This window comes from Azolla caroliniana, unplaced genomic scaffold, assembly GCF_043228905.1.
Source record: "Azolla caroliniana isolate FFs.n. ecotype wild unplaced genomic scaffold, voAzoCaro1.0.p SCAF_13, whole genome shotgun sequence".
In the NCBI taxonomy this organism is placed as follows: domain Eukaryota; kingdom Viridiplantae; phylum Streptophyta; class Polypodiopsida; order Salviniales; family Salviniaceae; genus Azolla; species Azolla caroliniana.
The window spans coordinates 15629359-15654065 of NW_028230448.1; the positions used below are offsets into that span (position 1 = coordinate 15629359).

General features: G+C 36.8%; 3 protein-coding genes across 8 annotated transcripts; all 3 read right to left on the minus strand.

Annotated features, from left to right (window-relative positions):
• Nucleotides 1-27: 27 nt before the first annotated feature.
• Nucleotides 28-8516, minus strand: LOC147856323 (OVARIAN TUMOR DOMAIN-containing deubiquitinating enzyme 12-like). The gene is made up of 10 exons (XM_087329376.1): nucleotides 8072-8516; nucleotides 7276-7427; nucleotides 7114-7187; nucleotides 2689-2743; nucleotides 2262-2336; nucleotides 2101-2174; nucleotides 1933-1981; nucleotides 838-922; nucleotides 704-760; nucleotides 28-637 (listed from the first exon to the last, which is right to left on the minus strand). Exons 1-10 carry the CDS (start codon nucleotides 8319-8321, stop codon nucleotides 564-566), a joined length of 945 nt encoding a protein of 314 aa, XP_087185502.1. The 5' UTR covers nucleotides 8322-8516; the 3' UTR covers nucleotides 28-563.
• A 5915-nt stretch (nucleotides 8517-14431) lies between these two features.
• On the minus strand, nucleotides 14432-16582 carry LOC147856324 (nuclear transport factor 2B-like). Its single transcript, XM_087329843.1, has 2 exons — nucleotides 16129-16582; nucleotides 14432-14761 (listed from the first exon to the last, which is right to left on the minus strand). The coding sequence occupies exons 1-2, from the start codon at nucleotides 16423-16425 to the stop codon at nucleotides 14687-14689; spliced, it is 372 nt and encodes a 123-aa protein (XP_087185969.1). The 5' UTR covers nucleotides 16426-16582; the 3' UTR covers nucleotides 14432-14686.
• A 1461-nt stretch (nucleotides 16583-18043) lies between these two features.
• On the minus strand, nucleotides 18044-22421 carry LOC147856325 (inositol polyphosphate multikinase beta-like). Of its 6 annotated transcripts, XM_087329494.1 has the most exons (9): nucleotides 22287-22421; nucleotides 21938-21987; nucleotides 21781-21840; nucleotides 21641-21673; nucleotides 21430-21489; nucleotides 21267-21322; nucleotides 19681-19738; nucleotides 18803-18996; nucleotides 18044-18709 (listed from the first exon to the last, which is right to left on the minus strand). In XM_087329494.1, exons 2-9 carry the CDS (start codon nucleotides 21947-21949, stop codon nucleotides 18508-18510), a joined length of 675 nt encoding a protein of 224 aa, XP_087185620.1. In that variant the 5' UTR covers nucleotides 21950-21987; nucleotides 22287-22421; the 3' UTR covers nucleotides 18044-18507. The 6 variants fall into 6 exon arrangements, with proteins under 6 accessions (XP_087185620.1, XP_087185616.1, XP_087185621.1 ...); XM_087329490.1 differs by having other exon boundaries at nucleotides 21641-21840; nucleotides 22287-22338; XM_087329495.1 differs by lacking the exon at nucleotides 22287-22421 and having other exon boundaries at nucleotides 21938-22243.
• Nucleotides 22422-24707: the final 2286 nt, after the last annotated feature.

The following is a 24707-nucleotide window of genomic DNA, read 5'->3' on the forward strand; positions in this document are numbered from 1 at the left end:
ACCACCATTGAATTCATGTGCTTACAATTTGGTATGTTACATTCTTTTTATTATTTAGCTCGATTTACACATCTGCTTTCTGCAGTTCAACCATCTTTCTGCAATCACTAATGCCATCGCATGCTTTGTCCAAAGCATATAATGATCAACAAAGATCTACAGGAGAATTTCTCTCTGCATGATATTTTCTTCTTTCTACCTATATTACAAATATGAGAATCAGTTTTAGTTCTCTGGCAGCAGTATTTTCAGAAAGTTCATTTTTAAAGCTCTAGAATTGGCATAGCTTTACGAAATCATAAATCAATTTTTTATTGCCCTAGACCCTATATACCCTAAGAGGATTCTGGTTCTATTTCTCCAAAGCTCTCAATTCTCCCTGATGTTTAGCTTCTAAAAAAACCAAGACGAAGAAATGAGGAAATTGTAATATGCTACACTGGAATATCAGAATTGAAGACAGAAGGTCTATCTTGTTAAATATTAAATAACATGGCATTTTGTCACGACACTTCCCAAAGACCAATTACAGCAGAAGTATTATTTGCCATGTTTCTTCTGTCTCAAATTTTGAGCTTATTCTTTATGTAGTCCCATGCTCCAGTTTTCTTCTTAGTTCCAACGTATGGTGGACCATCTGCACAGCAGATTATAAAAATTGAATATGAATATATTTCATAAAAAATCAACTCGAAGTCCTCACCTCCATCTGGATAAACAGAGTTGTAGTGCACTTCAGCCCAAAAGCTCAGAAAAATCACTGAATAAAAAATGTCGACATGTTACACCCCAAAAGAACCACCTTCATGCAATAAAAACGCTAATTGAAATGCAAACCTCGTTTGGACTTTGTTTTCCTTGGCAATATTTGAACAAAACATGTATCCTTGAATGAAGTCAAAAGACATATCCTCACCCCATACTGTACCAGCACAAATAAATAATCTCTCTCTCTCTCTCTCTCTCTCTCTCTCTCTCTACGATGTAATCTCTTATTTGGTCTTATAGGCCATTTTGGCCTCTTAAAAGACGTTAATATATCTTTCTTTCTTTCTTTCTTTCTTTCTAGGGCCTGGAACGAACCCATAACGACCTATGGCTCATGGGAATGCATGATGGTGTAGGAGACTAGGCGTTGTGCTATACAGAGGGGGACTAGCTACCCCATCATTACAACATCTTGAGATGCTATTGAGACTCTAATAGAGAGACGAACTGCTCTTCTGCTAAATTCGTTCATCTCAACTTCCAGAGTATAAGATAAAGTAATATTCAGTGATATGTACACACCAAAGTTATTTTACACTCATCTCTTGTCCTTCACTTAAGGGAGGTCAATGTAGCTGAGCACCATTAAAATCCTTCTTCCTTTTATCTTAATATTCATTGCTTATCATTTGTTTGATCATTTTGTCCTTTTAAAAGACGTTAATATAATTTTCTTTCTTTTGTGTATATATGTAGATAGATAGATATAGGTATATATCCGAGGCCACTCATGTGCACATATAGTTAACTAGCCTACAAGTGTTAATAAAGTCTAGAGAGGGACCAAATGACATTGGAATGGATATATGAAGGGTTAGCTACCCTATTACAGATGTGACCAACTAATTTATAATATTCGAGGTATGTCCTAGAAGCCTCCAGATATGACATATTATATGTCATAGTTAATCATCTAGACAATCGATGGGCCTCGATTTGAGGCATTGGGTGGGAAAGAAAGGAATACACAAGCCTTTTGCTGCCTTAATGATAATTCCAACGGTATAGTATTTGATTAAATTAGATCCAGATCCTCACTCTCCTCCCCTTCCTACAGGTCCATTGCAGATGTCTAAATATCGAAAACAAAAAAAGGCTTTAAAATACCACATTGCTACAATTAATAGTGAGCAAACAAACATAGACCAAAGTAATTATACATACATAATCAGCTGCTGCCTGCAATGTAACATGATCTCCCCACTCTCCAGACCTTGCAAAATCAAACTGCATGTTATGGACAAGGCCACATAACAAGACCCTATCTATCTATTCATTCAGATACAAATCTCCAAATCGAAAGAAATAATGCAAGAAGAAAATTGAGCATACCTAGACATTCTCTGGACATAATCGCTATATTTCATTGGTACATATCCTTCATAAAACTCAGGATGGGATATAAGCTGCAACAAAACACAATGCCTCCATCATGTTTCATCTATGCACTCGAACCACATTAAATATCAATCGTGAGAAAGAAGATATGAAACCTGATTTACAATATCATTTCTGACAGATTTATGATGTATGGGAGTCCGGTAGAGCTGATCAGAGAATGCACGGAACTGATCTCTCCCATCAAATATTAACAATAATATAACAAATCAGTAAAAGTTGTTTTTCTTTAACTCTTAGAATATGTAACTTTGTGAATACATAATACATAAAACTATAGGATACCTTATCCATAAACTAAGTATCGAATACATGACTATCATATTTTCATTATTAGTCAGAAATAGCAATCATAGCTACTTAAAACAAAAGATGAAATTTATATTTTGGAGACATGATATTGAGATTTAACAGGCATTTCTTGGAATATCATTATAAAAGGTTTACAGAATACAAAGTTCATAACATGACAAGAAGAATTATGAGAAAAAGACATAAGCTGTAATATTAATTAGAATTTACCTGGCAGTTTCCATCACCATCAACCTTCAGCTCAGTTAATTCATATAGCTTTAATCTGGATTTATTGAGGAATGAGTGGGCATTAGACGTTGCTATTCTTTACTTTCAGCTTTAAAATCAGTAATTTAAATCACTATAAGAAAGGGCCAGCCATTTATTTTCAATCAAATGCAAATAAATATGGACTCTTTAAGGGATCACTAATAGCAGAATGGATAAATGCAACTAACTGACAGTTAGCTATGGTCAAAGCTCTATCTTCATGTGGTGATACTTCAAAGCTGAAAGTTGAAATGTCTCGTTATGAGGAGACGCCATGTGATCCTAGATATTATGGATAGTAGTGTTTGATGAATTCATCATTAATATATTAATGAATATCTAATAGGACTAAGCAAATATATTGAATCCAGTTACTGAACATTACAGGGAGGTATCTCTTAATAAAAACATGTCGAAGGCTAGGGTTTGCGGTGTTCACATTCCATATCTTGGCCATTGTGTGTCTACATAATTAGTGCATGAGTCGTTTTTAAAGAATTTCAAGGATCTCCATTAGGAAGCATTCACAATAAGCTGTGAAAGGATTGTTTGCCCCCAACCACCATTGCAGCAAACCAGACTTCCTACACTCAGATGTTAACATGGGTGCATCATATGGCCCCTTGGATTACATGTTTCTTCTCACCAAGTTTGGAATATATTCCATGGTCTACGTGCGTTATGTGAGATGTGGGAGAGAACATGCAAATGTGTGATTGAGAGAAAAAGAGAATAGAAGATACTTTCAGGGGAGACCAACTCCCCTCCCAATCAGTTAGCAGGTTTCAAACCCTTGACCCGTTCATTAGCAATATCTAGCTCTCACCACTTCAGAGAGAGAGAGACAGACGACATGCAAGTTTTAAGGTGAAAGTTTACTAAGTGCAGATATGAAAGGACAGGAAGCAGGGGTAAGCGAAAGAGATTCCAAGAACCTTAGCTAGGTTTTTCAAGAAAATGTTGTAGGAGAGCAAACAGCATAATGCTGCAGTAAAACAATAGGGAGAGAGGCAGGAAATGCAGGGAAGGAAGAGGTGAAGGTAGCACAGACCAGTTAGCCTTCTTTTTTTCTTCTTCATCTCCATCATCGTCATTTTCTTCTTCTTTCCAACAACTTCGTCTAATTCCTCAACCACTTATCACCCTTCTTTGTCTTCACCTTCATCTTCTTTATCTTACTCTGTTTTCACTGTCTCTTCTCATTTAATTTCTTACTCACCTCTCTCTCTCTACCATATGCTCATGAGTAACGATTGCACCACTGCCTGGAAGAGACTAATGGAACCAAGACCACAAACACCCATTGAGGATCCCTTGGCACACATATACAGAGAGACTTTACCATGTCCTGAACTAGCCGCCCATTCCTATGCCTTCTACACCTCAACCTACCATGGGGAGATTTTTCATGACCTCTAGGATCACTAAGGTCATAAAGAAATTACAGCATAAAAATTCCACGAATCACACAACATTGCGGGCTGAACACATCATATATACTCAAGAGTGCCTAGCTTCTTTTCTCACTCTACTCTTCAACCATGCCCTCACAAATAGCCTTCCACCATAGTGGACCATGAACACAGTGGCCCCGACACATAATGGAGGGGACCCCATGGACCCAAATACATATAGAACCATTATTATTGGTCATATGCTCCTTAAACTATATGGTGCAGTAATGGAAGCATAGCTCATCGATTATTTAGAGACATTAAGTCTTCGAGCACCCGGACAGGCCAGCTTTAGACAAGCCTTCTCTACTATTGACCTAGACCATAAAAGTATCATCTCACCAACCTGAGATTGAGAATGGTCGTGCTAATAGAGTCCCTAGATAGGAAAGGACATGTAGACTAAAAGTGTCCAACTTACATCGAGATAAGGGGGAAATACCAAGACATACTATGACCATCTCCTACCCTCTCCAAACTATAAGATACCCCAAATATAAAGACAACATACCTTAGAGCTAAAACAACATAGAGAGAATAACCTACATGTTAACCGTAACCTTTCTAATATTCACCAACATGTAACCAATGAAATTTAGCATAGACAAGAGGGGACGATGGGCGTGGACACACCTGCACCACTCCACCACTCTCACGTTGAAGCAGAAAACCAAAGACCAACCAAATAGTCCTTGGATACCAGGCCTAAAAGTCACTCGTGCAGAAGCAATTAAGAATATAAGGAAACTTGAGTTACATTGCCTAGAAGCTATGGTCAAGATACCTTTTACACTGGAACCACAGGCCACAAGCACATCGAAACCCTTTGACCTCCCACTCCTTTTCAAGAGACTTGGATACAAGTGAAACTAGACCTAGCACATAGCCATTTCCTTTATAAAATATGTTACACCACAACATCTTTTGTACAATACTAGAACCCTTTTATATATGTTTTTTTCATTTAGCTGTAGCCAATTGTCTCATGGATCAAATTTGGTCTCGGAATACCTCTCTCTCTCTCTCTCTCTCTTTGCATTTCTAAGGTATGCTTTTTGACCAAGCACACACCTTGGAAACACATCAAGAAATGTAGTTCAAAAAACAATTTTTGATAAGGAATGCCATGAAGCTCAAAAGTACATTGCGAGTTTGGATGTCATCAAGGATAAGGAAAATTATCAAAAGCATTTGCATGAGAACAAAAGACTTATTCAAAGAAAGAGAATAATATAAGAAGTTACTTAGCAATTTATCCAAACACGAGAAAAAGCACATACATGTATTATATTTTGAGGGAATCTAAAGGGAAAACGTGTTGAGAGTTATAGTGGCTTAACTCTTTTGGACTTGGTTATGCATTGCAAAAATTTATATGAGCTATCAAGTGTCGGAAAGATGTTGTGTTACAGTTCTCTTTCACATGTGTCTCCCGTCTTTACGATTGAAGATATATGAGCTAACAAAAGGCAAGAGATCTTCAATGTATAAAATGCTCAAATGGACAAACAAGGAACCACATGCATGGATACGTGATACATTTGATCATGCATTGCAACATTAGCATGCCCTATGAATGGACTACAATTTGGATCAAACCTTTACATAAAGGTGGAGGCTTAAATAATGTAAACAACTACTGAACCATCATGGTTGGCTCGCCAATGGAAAAACTATTTGGATATATAATGGAATCAAAAGTAAGTACATGGTTTGAAAAAATGATAAAAGAGCTTATGAACAAGCTGGCTTTCGCAAACACCATAACACCATTGATCACCTTGTCACCCATAAAGTTTTAATGGAAGAAAATCGCTTGAGAGGTAAGGGTTTATATTAGGGAAAAGTACCAGGATACCCCCTGGAAGTTCGTCTATTTACCAAAATGCCCCTGGAAGTTCCAATTTTACCAAACTACCCATATGTCCAAAAAATTACACTTTATAAAGTAATTATACACTCAAATAATTGGTAAATAGGACTAGTTCGGGTCCATTTCTTCCATTGTTGGTAAATAGGTCTTGTAGATTTGAGTGTATAATTACTTGATAAAGTGTAATTTTTTGGACATAGGGGTAATTTGGTAAATTTGGAACTTCCAAGGGCATTCTGGTAAATAGACAAACTTCCAGGTGTATCCTAGTACTTTTCCCTTTATATTATTGCTTCGAAGAAAGCTTTTGATATGGCACCTCATGAGCATTTTTAGAGGCAAATGGAAGAGCTCAAGATGTCAAAGAATATAGCTTGCAATTTCCGTAATTTATGAGAAAGTTACATGTTGTGTGGATATGGGCAATGAAATTTCATATTATTTCGATAGTACTAATGGAAACTAAGCAAAGATGCCAACTCTCACCAACTCTATTTGGTCTATTATGCACTGGTCTATTAAGCAATTGAAAATTACTCAAGGTAGTTTATCCCAAAAAACACTTAATTTATAAAGAGTAAGAAGTGTTGGTTTTTATATCATGATATAATCAAGACTCAAGTACAAGTACAATTATCAAAAATGTAAGCATTGCATGATTAATATCTAAAAGCCCGATAGTTGCCTTCGAATAGTGCTTGCATGTAGCTACAAAAGGAATTTGCGTGTGCATTTGGAATTGTAAACTAATGGTAACACATGTTTTACTAATCCATACACAAAGGTACATTCAGATCTCACCTACTACACTAATTTACTAGGTGCCACAAACTGAACTTTCTCTGAATCTAGGGTGAATTTGGTCCCCCCATGAATGTTATGTTTTCCTCATCATCATCAAATTCGCTTATACCTGAACTTATATCATGTAAGAGATGAGGGTTGTCTCTTTGTCCTTAACTAACAACATTGCTACACATTTCATTTTTATCTCCATATTTAAAAATCGACATGCAAATTAACTTTCGTAGTATTATCAATTGGTTCAATTCATACCTGTTCAATAGTCTCTGATGTGCGGCAGATGCATCATCAAGCGTTGGAATTTCTCCATTAATCCTCGGAACATGCTACAAATGTATGAGATATAGAATCACTTCATAAATAATATAGGGTTTCAAAACATTCCACCTATGTACTAGAAAATATTCAACTTACAGGGATTGAATCCAGGTTATTCAATCTCCTTCCAACTTCTCCATCAAAAACTGCAAAATCATCTGATATCTCTGGCACTCCACCACTATCACTTTCTTGCTCTGAATCGTAGTCATACGTTGAGCTTGCATCATAGTCAGGTCCCCATGTATCTGAAATATATGTAAGGAACGGCAAAATCTCATTAATTTGGCCATTTAGTACTGAATCACTCTATATAGATAACAAGAACTTTGCTAATCTCTCCAGCTATATTAAAGCACTCTGCATCGGGCACAAGAATTTTCATTACACCATTAGTGCCAATGTACATCTATATTGAAAATTCTGCCTTTATACTACTGTAAACCTATGCAGACCACTTAAAACTTGAGAATTTATCCTTTTAGCGCAAATTTCTGAAGCAATCCAGAAGAGCACAAGGATCTCAAACACGCCCATCTCAAGCACAGAAATCTTGAAATTCCACCTTCTGTAACAAAATCACATGCATGTAGACCACAAGAATATTTTAAAATTTCTGAATTTCTGAGGGATAAATTTCTGAACTTATCCTTCAGTCTTTAGCACTAAACCACGCCATATAAAGCACGGAAATCTTGAAATTCCACCTTCTGTAACTAGATCACATGCATGTAGGCCACAAGCATAGTTCAAAATACCAAATCACATCCATATAGGGGACAATGAGCAAGAAAATTCTGGATTTTTGTATTCCGGTACATCAATATATACCACAGGAAAGTTGAAAATAGTATAACACAGGAACCTTAAAATTTCCTCCAGGAGGATCTACCTGTATAAGAATGTTCCCCCCAGTCGTGAAACCTCTCAGATCCTTCTTCATCTTGAAGTGTCTGCGCAATGGCCTCATCGTTCTCAAGAGAGCTAAAACCTCGCACAGTGTAAGATTCTCCAGGCTGGAAAAACTCGGTTCGAGCATGATCGCTGAGCTGAACAGTGGTTCTGCCAACGCCTGTACTAGGGTAGCCTTCTAGGAGGTCTTGTAGGCCCCACCTAGCAAGGAGAGGATCATCCGTAATCATGGCGAACGAAATACGATGCAGTTCCTAAAACTGTGTATACAATCCAAGGTCCTAAGCAATCCAGAAACGGTGAACAGCGAAGCTTGTGTCTTGCATAACGAAGTGGTGGAAAGTTTAAAGCGATGGTGTTTCTTCGAACTTCCTGTACAACAGAAGAAGAAGAAGAAGAAGAAGACGAGCGTAAACGTAAAGGTGCCTTATGAAGCGATGGCGTTTCTTCGAAAAGGTCCAAGGTCTCTCTCTCTCTCTCTCTCTCTCTCTCTCTCTCTCTCTCTCTGTGTACAAGGCGATGTCTTGTGGAGGTCTGCGCAACGATCGTTCGGAACAGTGCAGAAGGCAGAAGGCAGAAGGCAGGAGGACGAGGCAAAGGTCACGCTTGCGTGGCAAATATTCTCCTCGTGAATGCATAATAATATTATTATTAAGAAATCATTAATATTTACATATATATATATATAATATTTTATCTTTTTTGCATATGTATGTGTGAGGTCATCGATAAAGCACGGACACATACATACACACATACATACATACATACATACATACATACACAGACACATAACATACATACATACGGATGAGCATTATGACTTGGACTGACCCCCCAAACCATGGACTCAAGAACTCGGTCTCTCAACGAGAAAGACAGAAAAGTTATGGGTATGTATAAGCATTAAGATCATGGATCAGGAAGGTCCTATCACTATGGGGAGAGAGAGAGAGAGAGAGAGAGAGAGAAGAAAGAAAGATATATTAACTAACGTCTTCTAAGGCCAAATTTTGGCCCATGAGACAATTGGTGTACAATCAAATAGGGTGTCTACCCAATCATCGAGAGAGAGAGAGAGAGAGAGAGAGAGCATACAAGTGGGTAACGACTTTAATAGCCATGCTCTACTCGCCGAGCCTCCTCTTCCTTTGAGTCATGTGTCAAAAAGTTGGTTTGCGCTAAAGGATTGCGGTAGAATCTCTCTTACGGGTGTTTTTTTACAGCATTCATGTACAGCGGAAGAGCGAGAGGGTGAAGGTGAGGGTGAGGGAATCTTGTGTCAAAAGTTGTTTTGCTTTTATTGTAGAAATTGCATTGTGCTTTTGGAAGTCCTTTGTTTGTGTAAATCTTTGAAATGAGTGACCTTTGAAGTCAAGCATTCTAATGGATGTATCTATGTGTTTAGATTAAAGGCACACTCATTACTAGTGGAAGTACCTTACGATAATCGCACGCCAAAAACTACACAATATTCACTCTTGCACCCATGGTTGAATGTGTGAAGACATTCACTCTCCTTTTTATCATCCCCCTTCATCATGTGTACCACCGTCGCACAACGTAAATACAATTATTTTTACTTTAGAAATCCACACTCAACAAAGCCTCATTTTTTGACTATCTAGAATACAGTCCATTGATCTGTGTTTAGTTGCTTTTAGAAAATTTCAATGTAGAGAATTGTACACCTACGTAAATGGTCTTACATCAATCTCTTTGGAAGAAGGGATGTGTAAAAAGTTATAACATGCATGTTATAACTTATGTATATGTATCTTTATGGAATAACTTAAGCTCTCTCTCTTTCTCTCTCTCTCTCTCTAACAATGAAAGCCATAGTGTGTAAGTAGTTAACCTTTATAGAGATCTACCTTTAGGCTTCCATTGCTTGGGGCAACTAATTAACATGTTTCTTGGGCTATGATCCATCACATTTTTTTAAAGTAATGCAAGATGCTTGTTTTTTTAACTAAGAAATTGTCTATTTATCATATTCTCAAGCCTTGATTTGGATGACCCATCGATTCATTTTTTTTTTAAATTGATATTTAAATATCCCTGACCTTATGTTCATATAAACCAAATGTTGCCGCCTCCCCACCAAATGTAGTCAATCGTAATCATAATGTTGATTATGAATACAAAATACATGGTGCAATAATTTTTTTAAGTCTATTGTTTGTTATGGCAAGGGCACTTTTGTCATTTTGGATATACCCCTTTTTCCTTGGTGAACATCTTATTCAGGTGACATGTCCATGCTGAATTTCAAGAGAGAATAACACAATCTCAGCCAACTAGATGATTCAAATGTAGAGATCCCAAATTATTAGTCACCCAATCTTAGAAGCTCTTTTGTTAGCCTTAAAAAAGATGATTGTATTTTATTTTGTTTTTATTTGCATATTATTTGTTTTCTCAAAACAACAAATTTTAAATATAATGCATTAAACAAATATTGGAGATTGGTTGCTTACCAAACAAACTATGGAAAGAAAGCTACAAATTTAAGTATTTGCAAAGAGTGTTTGGTTTCTAGCACTCAAATGCTAAATGTACTAAGTATATTGTATCACATCAAGGTTTGTAATTTTAGATTAGTACTATTGTTGAGGTTCATGGCATGTTCTTATCGATTAGTCCTCATTAATTGCTCAGTGTGTCATTGATGTTGCTTCTTGATTGTGGGCGGCGTCACATGATTATTATAATATTGTTCACATACACTAATTGCATATGACGACATGGCATTATCACGATTGATTTTCCACATACAATTGCATTTATAATCATATTGTGATTCATCATCCATCCATTTGTCATCGTTTACATAGAGTTTTATTGGCACTTGACAAGACTTGTACTATGCAATTTTCATTTGGTTTTGAAAATAAATTGCACTAACAATATTTGGAAATAGAGCTTCTATTGTTTATATCTATTTTGTTTTTCTAGTGCACATGCATATTTTCCTTTGAAGAACAATAATACACTATGCATTATCTTGAACAATAATGAAACAATACAATTGACAAGGCATGATTTTACAATTTTAGAAGCATGAAGCAATTGAATGCGTACAAGAGTTTACACAGTTGCATTAACTTGTTATTAGTAGCGAAATAAACAAATCAGGCATTACAAATAGATTCACCTAACCTAAGAAAAATGCATACATGGATAACGTGATGGACATTACAGTAACTAATGAATATCTCCTTTTGTTACTTTTCATGTGAGGCTCGTGAAAGATAAATTACATTGTTCCCGAGCGATAACAAGCAATGAATCATAAATATTATACTCATGTTTGGCATTTTATGGTTCTCAATTCAAGTTTTAAGACTAAACAACTCTAAAGACATATATAATATATATGATGTCTTGTTTGAAAGTGCAAATTAATTGTACGCCTTCATGAACCAATGTAGCGAATGTTCTAGTCATGTGATTGAGGTTAACTCGATGATAGTAAGCTTAGGAGTAGATACACACGATGTCTTGTTTGGAGTGATGCCAAGTTGTACACAGGAATCTCACACACTACCAGAGGAATATAATCCATCCACACTTAAAGAGGAGTGAAGCAATTGGTTCCGTACAAAACTCTTTTTTTGTTGCACAATGAGTATTCAATGCACTCCAACAAATGGAAATACCTCTCCATCAAATGTTGGGCCTCCATTGTAGGAATTAGTTTCGCATGCAAATGACATAGGCCTCCACATTAAGGACCATCTATTGTTTCATGATTAAATTCTTATGTTTCTTTCAATTCCATTTTTTTGCATCAATGAATATCTAAGGCATCTGCACATGCATGCTTATGTGTGGTAGAGTTAGAGCACCTCTTTAATGTCATGGAGGGTTGTTGTCTCTAGTGATCAACATGAAAGTGCGAATGAATGCATATATGAGTGCTTTGTGTTAAATTTGGTATATTTATTAAATTGGTCATTATTTGCACATGTGAAATGTTTATATATGCACTGTTGTGTGAAAACTTCATCCTTGTGAAAATGATTTCTTCATTTTTTTGTGTTTTGTGAATTGGTAATGTTTCCATTGGGACTCTCAAGGGACAACTTAACCATCATCACTCGGCCAAATCATGTAGGCCAATCTACATCAGCCATGTGGGCTAGCATCATAAAGCTAGACATAACCAAAGTGTGTATGCATGAGACTTAAATACAAGCAAGAAGGACCTTACAAATTGTGAGTACTCAAGTTGCATGTTGAATAGTTATGGTCCTTGAATTTGACTGATCAAGGTTCAATGCAACGACCAAAATACAAAGTTAAAAACATGTATTTATCTACTTGCTGCCTTGTCCAAGCCAAGAATTCCACTCTTGTAAAGTTTTTGTAAATGCCGAAATTACAGATGGAGTTTACACTTTTACATGTAGTTCAAACATAACTTTATGGATCTACTTAAAATTGCTATTTTTTACCATTTTCTGAGGAGCTAAACTCGAGGACTAGTAAGAAAGCATGAAGCATAAAAGTCATTACATTAGAGAGAAGAAAAGGAAGGGACAAATCAATAAATGATGGAGATCATTACATGCTAAATCTTAACATTGAGAAATAAATATCCTTTATGCACACATAAGCATATATGACGAATGATCCCTATTAATTGCTCTCTCCTAATCTCTATCATTCTCATCACTTTACAAGTCATCAATACATATCTGACAAACATTCAAATACTCTATAGTGTCCTTAGTGGTTTCATTTTGTTTTTTTTCCTACTAATGGATATTTTCCAACTTTGATTTCTTGTAAACTTGCCTTTCCTTCAAATTTGATTTATTGTTCCTTTCATGGGAATATCATTGGGTCCACCCAATTAATAAGTAGTGACATATAAGAATTTCTCCTCCTTTTAAGGTATTATTATTATTTTCTTCACAACAAAGATATAGCTATAATATTCCACGAAAGTTTTTATAGTATATTCATATACAACTTTGAAAATGTAGTGCAGAGGCCATGATCCATCCAACTATATTTAGTTTCTCAAACATTTAAAGCACTTTTGAGATGGATCTAGTTGAGTGTAGAAACAAAATCCCATTAACATTTCTAATTCATTTTCAATAAGTTTGTCATTCATGCAAATAAAAACAAAAAAAGAAATGGACATTCCAAAATCTTGTTCATGCAAACAAAAGCAAAAGGAAATGTAGCCTACTTATAAATATTTCTATAGTGTACTTTTGCCTCAACATTGTAAGAGGATATTCCACCTCTTTACATATACTCTCCATGTATACTTGGTAAGATGGTCTCTTTCATTTTGGGAGATAACACACTAATATTAATTGCATGTGGAAAACTCCAAAACGCTGCAACTAAATTTATTCACCATGCCATTGACAGTAGAACATATTCAAGTGCCAACATGCAAGCACTTTAGAATGTCCTCTTATTACTCCACTCAGTGCACAATTGGTTCTTTGCATGAGATGACGTTATTTAGACGGTATTATGCTTCCGCCCACAGTTTTATTCACAATGATGCTATTTTTATTTACATGCAACTACACACGTGTGACCTCAACAATTAATCTAACTAGAAGAAAAAAACTCCACATTCCATTGCAATATCCTCCCACACTAGGTGTTTTTATGTTAGCTGAAAATATATTAGAAAAACCAGTGCTTCACTCACAGCAACATAGTACATACATATCTCTGACACTATAATGCACAAGCTCCATGTCTAGAGGATTCTGCCAAGAATTCTGCCACTACGCCTTGGTTTTTATTTTGTGGCAAAAAGCCTTGACCATACATACCTCTATCATTATAATGCACAAGGTCTAAATCTAGAGGGACATCAAAACCAACCCACAATGAATTCTGGTAATCAGCCTTGTTTTTTAATCTTGGAAATGCTCAATAATATTTAAGATGTACAAGGTCTAAATCTAGAGGGACACAAAACGAAGCTAGGCTGAAATGATAAACTAATTCTATTAATTATTCCAACAATTCTATTTCCTAATGTGCATTAATATCTCTAAAACCTTCTAATATGATCAAGCATGAATTTCAAATGTCATCATTGTTGACCTAGGGTACCTCTATTATGAGTAGATAGATATGGGAATATTAACACTATAAAAGCTAATCAAATTTTAAACATTCAAGAAAAAATCAATCATTCACAAATGAGCAATCAAATGGGCCACTGTTCCCTCTTCAGGCTCTTCATTTTACCACAAGCACAGGACGTCCACCGAAAAATTAGAATAAAGCAAACACATAGTAAACATTCACTACATTTCCAGGATATACTATGTCTCAAGTGGAGAAACAAATGTAGAAGAGAAGCACAATCAGCAGAGCACTATGACATTTATGTTTAAGAAGAGAAAGGCTTAAAAAGGCATTCCAAGCTGTGTATACAGCCAAAATGATCCATTACCCTCATCAGACATGTTTTTTATCATGACGATACAAAACTCATTGATTTTATCCAACGGAGAAATAATTCTCTTAAAACTACCCTATGTCATAAATAATAGATCTAGCTTAAGCCAAAAAAACGCATCCAAAAAATCCCTGAATTGTGTAGCTAGGCATAATTAAGCCGGAATATGTCATTATTGACATAAAAGCTACCTTGAGGAGTGGGCAGCAAATGGAACATCTGTAGTAAATACAAAATCTCAATTAGACAAAATACTAAAAATGCTTCACTCTTCTCAAGCATTTCTCAAATCCAAAAACCACAATAATGGATTTCAAAAAGGTTCACAAAAGATAACAATGCTTCTCAACAGGACAGGACTCACCATGGAAGAGAAATTGCTTAAACTTCAGCATTCACTGACCTTTTACTACTGGCTTTTGGCTTGGTGGTTTACATTAGCATCAAAGTAAAATGGAGAGAACCTGTTTACTTCCATTGGCTATGCCCTGTCTCACAAATCGCAATTGATCCCCCCGTGGTCATAAACACATATTTATCTGTCTACTACATGTGTTCTATATTCTACAGGAACATTGACAACGCCTCACGTTCAAAACTGAAAAATGCTTTTGTCAGACATGCATTGCCAGTATTTAAAACCTAGAATGGTCAGAAGGAACTCTAGAGAGCGGTTATGATGCAATGCAAAAGAAAACTTCTGTAACTAGAGATAATGTAAAGCTTAAAATAACATAGCATTGAAGCCTCTGGTGAAAAATCAAATGGAATGATGACAAGAAACAAAACCATACCATCCTCGGCCATACACAAAACCTCATTTTGCATATAAAAACTTAAATTAAACCACATATATCTCTGCAATATCCAGTAAATCAAATGCAAAAGATAGCATGTGCAATTTACAACTGACAGAATGTAAAGCCTAGAAAGACAGGAAGCAAGACAACTATGCTGTTCCCAGTAATGCGATGGAGGACCAAGACAAGGTGATAGAACACCTTCAATGTCATAAAGAAGATAAATCTAGTGCACTGTACAACCCTTCTAAATTTTGATTTTTCAACAGAGTTCGTAACTAGAACAGAAAGAGGCAGAGACATTGCTCATCCTCTCCCCATCTCTCTCACTTTCTCCTTCTCAACTTCTGTTGGCCACAGTCTAAAGCCTAGAATGAGGAAAACGAGGCACCATGCAATTCCCAGCACAAGAGAGAGAGATATGTATAGAGATGCAAAAGCCTATAAATTTCATCAGAGCTAGTACAGCATACTAGCTTAGCCTACATTCATAGTCATAGCCTACAAGAGAGAGATATAGCGATGCAAAAGCCTATGAAATTCATCAGAGCTACTACAGCATACTAGCCTAGCCTACATTCATAGTCATAGCCTACAAGAGAGAGAAATAGAGATGCAAAAGCCTATGAATTTCATCAGTGCTACTACTGCATGCTAGCTATGCCTACATTCATAGTCATTCATAGACTAGCACATGGCACACATGCATTCAAGATGGCCTACCACATAGTTCAAACTTCATATGCATACATATACATTTACATAAAAAGGCATGGGAAAGAATACCTGGCTGAACTTGAGGGGGTGCTCCTCGCCGGGGAGCTGCATATTGCCACTGACGAAGACGAGCATGCCGCCGCCGGGGCCGGAGGGCTGGCAATCGATGGTGGAGACGTGGTGCTTGCACTGCTGGAAGGAGAGGCCCGTGAGCTTGGCCACGATGCTGGGGCCGCCTGCGAACTTCTGGCCCTCGAAGGTGAGCATGGATGCGTCCTGGTACAGGGAGGCAAGCGCAGACCTGTTGGAATCGAAGATGGAGTAGTAGTGCTCTACGAAGGCACGAGCGACCTGGTCCGGATCCATACTATCTTAGAAGAAGCAGAAGAAGAAGGAGGAGGAGGAGGAGGCGACCTCTCTTCCTTCCTTTCTTTCTTTCTTTCTTTCTCTTTCCCTTCTTCGATCGAAAGGTCGACAGGCCGACCTCACTCTGCAAACAGACGAACCCCCCTCCCCAAAACCCTAATTTCCTGCGGATCACTGGAGTGAAGCAAAACCCTAGGCCAAGCTGTGTCTTGCCTCTTGCTCTGTATCTCTCTCTCAGTACATATATAGTTCTGTTGTCATTTTTACATTGTTCAGTTTATTCTTGGGCCCCCCACGGGCCACAGTGTGTGTGTGTGTGTGTGTGTGTGTGTGTGTGAGAGAGAGAGAGAGAGAGAAAGAGAAAGATATATTAACGTCTTCTAAGACCAAAATTGGCCCATGAGAGAGAGAGTGCGTGTCGCGCCACACTTTGCCAAATATGCCTATGAGAAGGTTGAGTCATTTTAATGGGAGCAAGAAAATGAAGCTTTGTCTCATCTTGAGGTTCGGGAAAGCTTTAGACCATCTCGAAATGAAACCTTACACAGCATGTATTGATATATTTAAAGTTTGTATACCATTGTAAAATCTTTGAAATTTCGTGGGTACTAGCATTCATACGTTTAAGTATCCTAATGTCGGCGTGTCATTCTTTTAGGGGAGGACGACTGTTATAAGCATGAAATAACTTTGAAAGTTGAATGTGCAATGCAACAATCAATGTAATGGTGTTGTTTAATGAAACTTCCCACAAGGAGACCCTATAAAGTATTGGTCAAAGATGGGACAACTTGACACATAACAAATACCGATAATGGCTTAAGAGAGAGCTAAGCAAACCGACAACTTTGTACAAAGCATAAGAAGGTTAATGTTAAGCAGCTTTGATAAGACAGAGGAGGATATCATCTTCCAAAACAAATAGATGTGAGTTGCAATCTTCAAAAGTCAATGTTGTTAAGAAGTTACACTAGATTCTAAAGCATCTTAAAAGTCTTCACATGAGTGGGACACTACAAATATGCACCAACTTATTCTTAAATAGATGTTGTTGCTGATGGAACTCATGAACTGCTTGTGAAACATTGGATGCAAGTTCAAACACAAATATAAAAATACATAAATAGTAGGCCTTGTAATGAGATGTGATTCTAGAAATCAAAGATGTATAGTCATAAAAGCTCAAGAACCCCTAGAAAATCTAAGAGAGATGAAATACAAGATGAATCTCTATGGATGTTGGTACTTGGATACGATAAACAATAAGTTTGCACAACCAAAAAGTGCCTTCTTGATGACCTCTGAGGAACCTTCACCAAATTACAAACATCACATGCATGTTATCTTTCAAAACGAGAGCAATATTAGATTTCACACTCATTTTGAGATGTTTTGGGCCATGATAAGGATGGCAACAATAAACCTTCACAATATTCCATGCATCATCAGTACACAATCTTTCTAACATATAGCATACTGGATACTACATTCACCTCGCGATGTTCTACCCAACACAACACAAACACCAATAACATATGGGCATATGAAAGCCTCTACAAGACACCTTTAATGAAAATCAATCCACCATTCTATCTCAAACATTCAAGAAGATATCAAATGTGCAAAATTGTTATGATATCGGTCTATCTCAAATGAGTTTCAGTTCTTTGTAGATCTGTATGTTTTCTCGGTATCCTTCTACTGGCATTTCATTCAACAGTTATTCATGCATAAAAGTTAGCAATTTGAAGAGTAAACTTTTTACCCTCGCATTTACATATGTCATGCATAGACAGATCTATACAGCACTCTGGAGAAGAGAGATAACCTTGTGGAATCTCCACTATCATGAATTTCTGGTATAGAATGATAAGGGAGGTTTTTCTTGTAGACCCATACAGCATTTACAGATATATAAGCGGAAAACCCTATGGCACTTTGTTTATAATTTTTAGTAGGAAAGATTTATTGAGTAAAATAAATGCATCCCTCCAATTTTAGAAGGACTAAAAATGGTTCCCAAATATAAAAGATGCTAGTGGCATGAAGCTACCTACACCTTCTCTGGGGAAGAGCATATATTCATAATTCAGAGGTGATTTCTTGAAGAATGATCAGCAATGAGTCTAGACCTTTCATAAAATTCTCATCAACACCATCAGGCCCTGTGAAAACATGTGCAAAGTCTACCATCTTCACTGACGCACAAACATCGTGATTCTGGCTCTCATACAGCAGTAAGATAGAACTCGAGAAGAAATGATAGTTTCTCTGTGTTTTGAACCTGTAAAACAAATAGAAATATTCGAACGTTCATGGAAACACTTAACAATAACCAACCAAACCAATAACATAAAACTGAGGAAGAAAATCTTGCCAATCTCTCAAATCATTAAGCTGACTGATTATCCCACATGATCCTCCATATACCAGAGGTGCTAAGGCTGCATCAGGATCAAGACTTAATGGATCAGAAGATACAAATTGCTTTAGGGTGACCTTTACTGTTTCGGCATTCAATGTTTTGCACCAATTGCGATCAGGCTTCCAAGTTACTCCATTGCTATGTACCTGCCAAAGTGCAACTTCATCAAACTATTTGTTTCTACAATATTTATTGGATGACGTGTCCTGAGAGAGAGAGAGAGGCAGAAAGAAAGAAATATATTATTTATACACAAAATGCCAGGCATTTTCGAAGGCATAGTTGATGCAACCATCACATACAGAGGAGTACAATCAAGCACATAAAAACACTAATAAAAGACTATGGTCTTATGAAGCTTTAGTTATAGTATTGATGTGGATATTAATGAAGCTCTGATGCTGCCATCAAGAGAAAAGAAAGGTGTGTACTAATGTCCAAAATAGACCCTGAGATTCGACAAATGATTACAATTGAAAATGTTCTCAGAGTCATCAAAGAGAGAGAAACAGCAATACAGATACACAATCCAAATGAGTGTAGCTCAGATGGTAAGATTGTACAGCAAAGACCAAATGGTCATGCTTTCAACCCGTACATTTCACTGTGGTATTCAATCAATTGGAGAAGTTAGTAAGAGTTCAATGGTGCATGGATTTACAAAAACACAAATTACCACTCAGAAAATGAGACAGAAAAACAATGAAGATACACAAAATACACCACTTTGTATTAATCTTAGTGAAAGACCTTAATGCCAGTTAAAAACCCACAAAGGCTAATGTAGTAGAGGTCTATTCACACATGAAAAAAAATATGCTTTAAAATACCTGTAAACCTGAAATTCGAAAGCCAAGGACCTGGGAAGTGCTCTCTGCATCCTTCTCTCTGGATCATTCACAGCATAGAACCCTTTAGATCTTTGATTTCTCCTACTTGTTTTGCCAAAGTTAAGAAGACACTAAATTATATATATCATCCTCTCAAATGCATCACAGATCAATCAGACACCATACATCTTGGGCCTAGACCCCCATTTTCACCTACCTTTGAAACGGCAAAGCCAACCAAGAGAATTTGGATTCTATTGAAAGAATTAAACTTAAAATATGACCTTCTGTTGTAAATATTAGGCATCAGCGAGAAAAGCAGCTTCAAATTATGAGGAACGCATGTCCACATCCATAGGGGTGCAGTCCTATGGTTGAATTTAGGTGAAGTAGTATTGAAAACGCTACTTTTTTCAGGGAATTTATAAAATTGATGTCGTAATTACATAGTTCATAAGTTTTTCTTTCTCTTTATCAAAACCCTTGTTTTTTCCAAACCAACCTTTTCTTGAATCTTATCCTTTCTTCCCACATTTTTCTGCAGCATTTTCTCATTCTTTTTCCTCATTATAACTTCAAAATTCACAACTCCACTACTCATTTTCTCCCCTTTAAATCATCATAGTGAAGGAAAGAAGCACCACATAGGACTGATTCAAGTTTAGCACTGGGGGCAGCTGGCCGCATAGCGAGAGCACTCTAGTTAGCTAAAGTGATTGTTTACAACAAACCCCAAGAGGAAATGATAGTGATATTGTTATGTTTGTTCAGTCATAGAATGATCAATAAAACTATTAGTAAGATTCTGGATATTTTGAAATTTACAACTACTTTCAAATTCCAGGATCCTACTAATAGTTTTATTGAGTAGAATTTGAAAGTATAATTGGGTGTTTATTGAGTAGAATTTAAAAGTGCATTGGGTGTCATTTTGGCATGAAGATCGTAAGGACTTTCTTGTGGTCAGGATTAGCACATGAGTAATCTACGGTGCCTAACATTGATTTTACCAACTAAGGGTCCTGTTATTTTCTTGGCTTTGACATTTATCAATGCTTGAGACAAAGTGAGAAGGGCTCTTGTTTTCTCAGCAGAAGTAATGCATGAGAAATCTTGCAACTCAAAATGTGGTGTTGACCTATCTATATTCCAACAGATTCAGAGATCAATCATTCAATTATCCCCAAAGTTCATAATACCACTTACTGCACCAGGTAGTAGTAACCTACCCTCATGAATTGTTTGGACATCTATTTCTGTCAGTTTGCGCAATTCTTTCTGCTCTGAGACCAACAAAGGAAACCAACAAATTCATGAAAGTGCACCTACTAGAGATGTTTAAGCTTAGGTTCTAATCCTATTTCTTGGAGAGATAAGCAGAACCAAAAAAAATCTTTCTTAACGACAAAAACTAAGTGCAAAGCTGTCTGGAGCTGTATAAATGCATTGTGAAGCTATATGGCATAGTTAATGCATGATATCTGACCCTACTTGGACTCTCTCTCTCGTGTGATGGAAAATCTACATTGGAGATTATATAGTTCGTCATTACAAAATAACAATGGACTAGAAACAAGAAAACTTACAAGCATTTCGCGACATATGCATCACTCGCTCCAGGGTACCATGTCTTCTCTCCCATCTGCTATAGAGAAAGCATTTATTTTCTCCATTATATTTTGAAATGATAATTGTTAGAATTTATCGAATAAGAACCAAATAGAAGATTGAGAGAAAAACAATGGTGACCTTGATATCCATGACAGATGGATGCTGATATTTGTACGTTAAATCTTCAAGGATGACATGATGTTCTTTTAATATTAAGGAACCAATAGAGAAATGGAACAGACAAAAAACTATTATGTAGTTTTCTAGGGCAAAAAAATTACTATAGAGGGACATGAATCTACTTTCAAGTACCCAAGAAGTACCACAAATGTTTTAGATTATCTAGGATATCAATGAGCCCAGTTCCATCAGAAGCTTCGATCTGTGATGTTCCATAGTAAAAAGGAAAAACAGACTTCACAGAGACAGGTATACTCTCATCAGTCCAAAAACACTCATAGAATTTTTTCTCTCTTGATCCTCTCTCACCATCCTGCAAAGGTTTGTAAAACCTCCCCGAACCATCCACGAGAGGTCCAAGTTTCCCAGCTGCAGAAAAGGCAAACGTTTTTTGTGCTCTTAACATATACAGGAAGAAAAAATAACATCTGGTTCAAATTCCTTTTTTGCTTTCTTGGAATCTTACCTCCTGCAACATGACCAGCAACTTGATGCACCGCAGGTTTAAACATATTTCTGCGGGATTAATTTAAATGTCATGGGAAAAATCATTCTGTCAATTATAAAAATCTTCATCTTTGTGATATGTCGCAAAATATCGTGTATGTTCTCATTGTTTATCACACAAATCATAACTGTTTACCGCAGATCCTCATTGTTTACCCCTATGAAAACACAGCATGAAAAGAAAACAGAAACAACGAGGCAAGAAAACAGAGAGCACAACTTTTCTTCGTATATAGATAGATGCATCTCCGATTTCTTCTATATCAGGGATCGCACTACAACAGCCGCATAAATTAACAAGCACTTACATATACAACGGCTTTGAGATTAAAAATCGGCACTTGCAGAAGAGGGGAGAGAGAGAGAGAGAGATCAGTAATAGCTCATTTGCCCACAATACCTCCTCATGCAGGTTTAAATTAGTGGGTATCTCTCCTTTCATTCAATTTCCTTTGATGATCGATTCCAGATATATAAGCTTCTCTTAATGACTGTATTTGATGAATTTTCTCCTTCCAATGTCTATGGCACCCAAAAGACAAGACAATTTGTCTCCCTCCATACCTTCCTTCATTTTGAGGGTATTATCGTCCACAGACATATAACCCTTTCATCTATTGGATCCTCGACAATGTTGGCATATGTAGTTGAAGGTTTCGAGTTGGCCAGTCAGCTGGAGCCTAGAAACAATAACGTGTCTTGAGGTTTCTCTCATGCCTCCTTTGCCATCTTCATACCCCTCGTTCAGTCAGTCAACCACTTGGTTATGTGTGAAATTCATGTGGCTTTGCTCTCTTGTTCCCCTCTAGGATAGTCGGTCTTGATCAATGATGTACCTGAGCACAATACACAATCAAGCCAATGGCCTAGGTTAGTGAGCTACCCTTGCATCTTAGCACCATCTAAAGAGATAGACTTGAGATGACATTCTTACATAATAGTAGAATAATGTTTGTGCATGTATGTGAGAGAGATTCTTGTTGTCCCCTAATATCAATGATAACAATATGTAAAGGTGCCAAATCATCCCTTAGATTGATGGTGTTGGTTTTCATCGTAGGGATAAGCTTCACATAAACACTCTTACACTCACCAATACTCGAGACACGTTTACCTTGATAAAATAAAGTAAATGTTGAGCAAATACATATGCTTCATTGTCATCAATGCAATCAAACTCATGCAAAGATTTTCGAGTACTTAAGAAATGTTACTTAATTGTTAGACACTTAGTTGCCAGGGATTAGGCATAAAGAAGTTGATCGAAGCATTGATGGATTGTGAAATTATGAGGATGCATAAGGAGAAGAAAACTTGAGAACAAGTACTCAAGACTTACATACTTGGTTGGAAATGGTTAGGCTCATGGAAGCAAATCAAAGTAGCAATGACTCTATGAGATGACAAGGACAAGGAAGGAGAAGTAAGAGAGGCAATAAATGCTTATGTATAAGAATTTTAATTCTAGTTCTTGATAGGACTATATTTGGAGAATTTGAGTTTTCAACATGGAGAATCTTCCATTGTGCAAGGATGAAGGTCTCTTGAGAACGACGAGGTCATTGTTCAAATCCTCCATGCAAAAGAAGAATCTAAGAGATTTCAAGTCGATGGGAGTGTTCTTATACATATAGGTTCTCTTGGTCTTTGTGTGTCTTTTGTACTGAATTGCATAAATTTTAAGGTTCTTATATATCAATGTGCTAGAGTACAAATATCCAAAATGTTCATGCTCAATGTGCTAGAGTACAAATATCCAAAATGTTCATGCTCATTGTGTTGAGTATGAATGTAAATTGGTATTTTAAGATATTATTATTTTTCCATTTAGAGATACTACTTTAGTATTTTTTATCTTTTGGCTTGCCCGAGGGCTACAACTCACACAAAGTCATGTTTTATTAGTAGTACATAGTCCATCAGGGGTGTACCGAATGGTATGAGTGAGATACATGCATAGGATGACCTCTAGGAGATATGATGAGACTCACACCACGTTCCATCATGAAACTTGTAGACAAACTACATTTTTACCTTCTTCGTTGTTGAAACCGTCATTGTTGTCACCATCACCATCTTCGTCGTTGTCACTTACGAGCACAAACCACCCTTCACCATCACCATCGGTGTTGTCGCCACTTACGGGCACAAACCGGCCTTCACCGTCACCATGTACGTCGTCACCACTTACAGGCACAAACCGCCCTTTTTAGGTACCACATGTATGTTGGTGCGGGGAGACTCGAACCTCCAGCCTAGTTGTTGGAGTGTCCCCCCATTACCATTACACCAACACATCACAGGTTATTTTAAGATATTATTGTGGTCTACGATAAGGTATTTGAGAATAGAAAGCTTAAATTCAATGTTTTTGTGCGCGATATTGGCGTGCTTTAATATTGAAGGATTATATGCATCCTAGTTCCCTCTCAACTATAATAGTTTTCATCAACAATAAATGTGTCACAGTTGAAATGTAAGTTCTATATGTAGGTAGAGAAGCTAATTGAAGCTCCTATAAGGGTTTGTATAACATAGACATTGACATCCCCTATCAAGCATCTTTCCTAAGCATCCATTAGCAACATCTCGAGTAGGTTCTCATAAATGTTATGCACTTCACTTTCTTTATGTCTAGTTGACGGTAGTACGACTAATTTTCATACGAAAACATAAACTGCAATTGTCTTTTCTCATTGGTCATAGGTTCTATATACCAGTGGCCACAA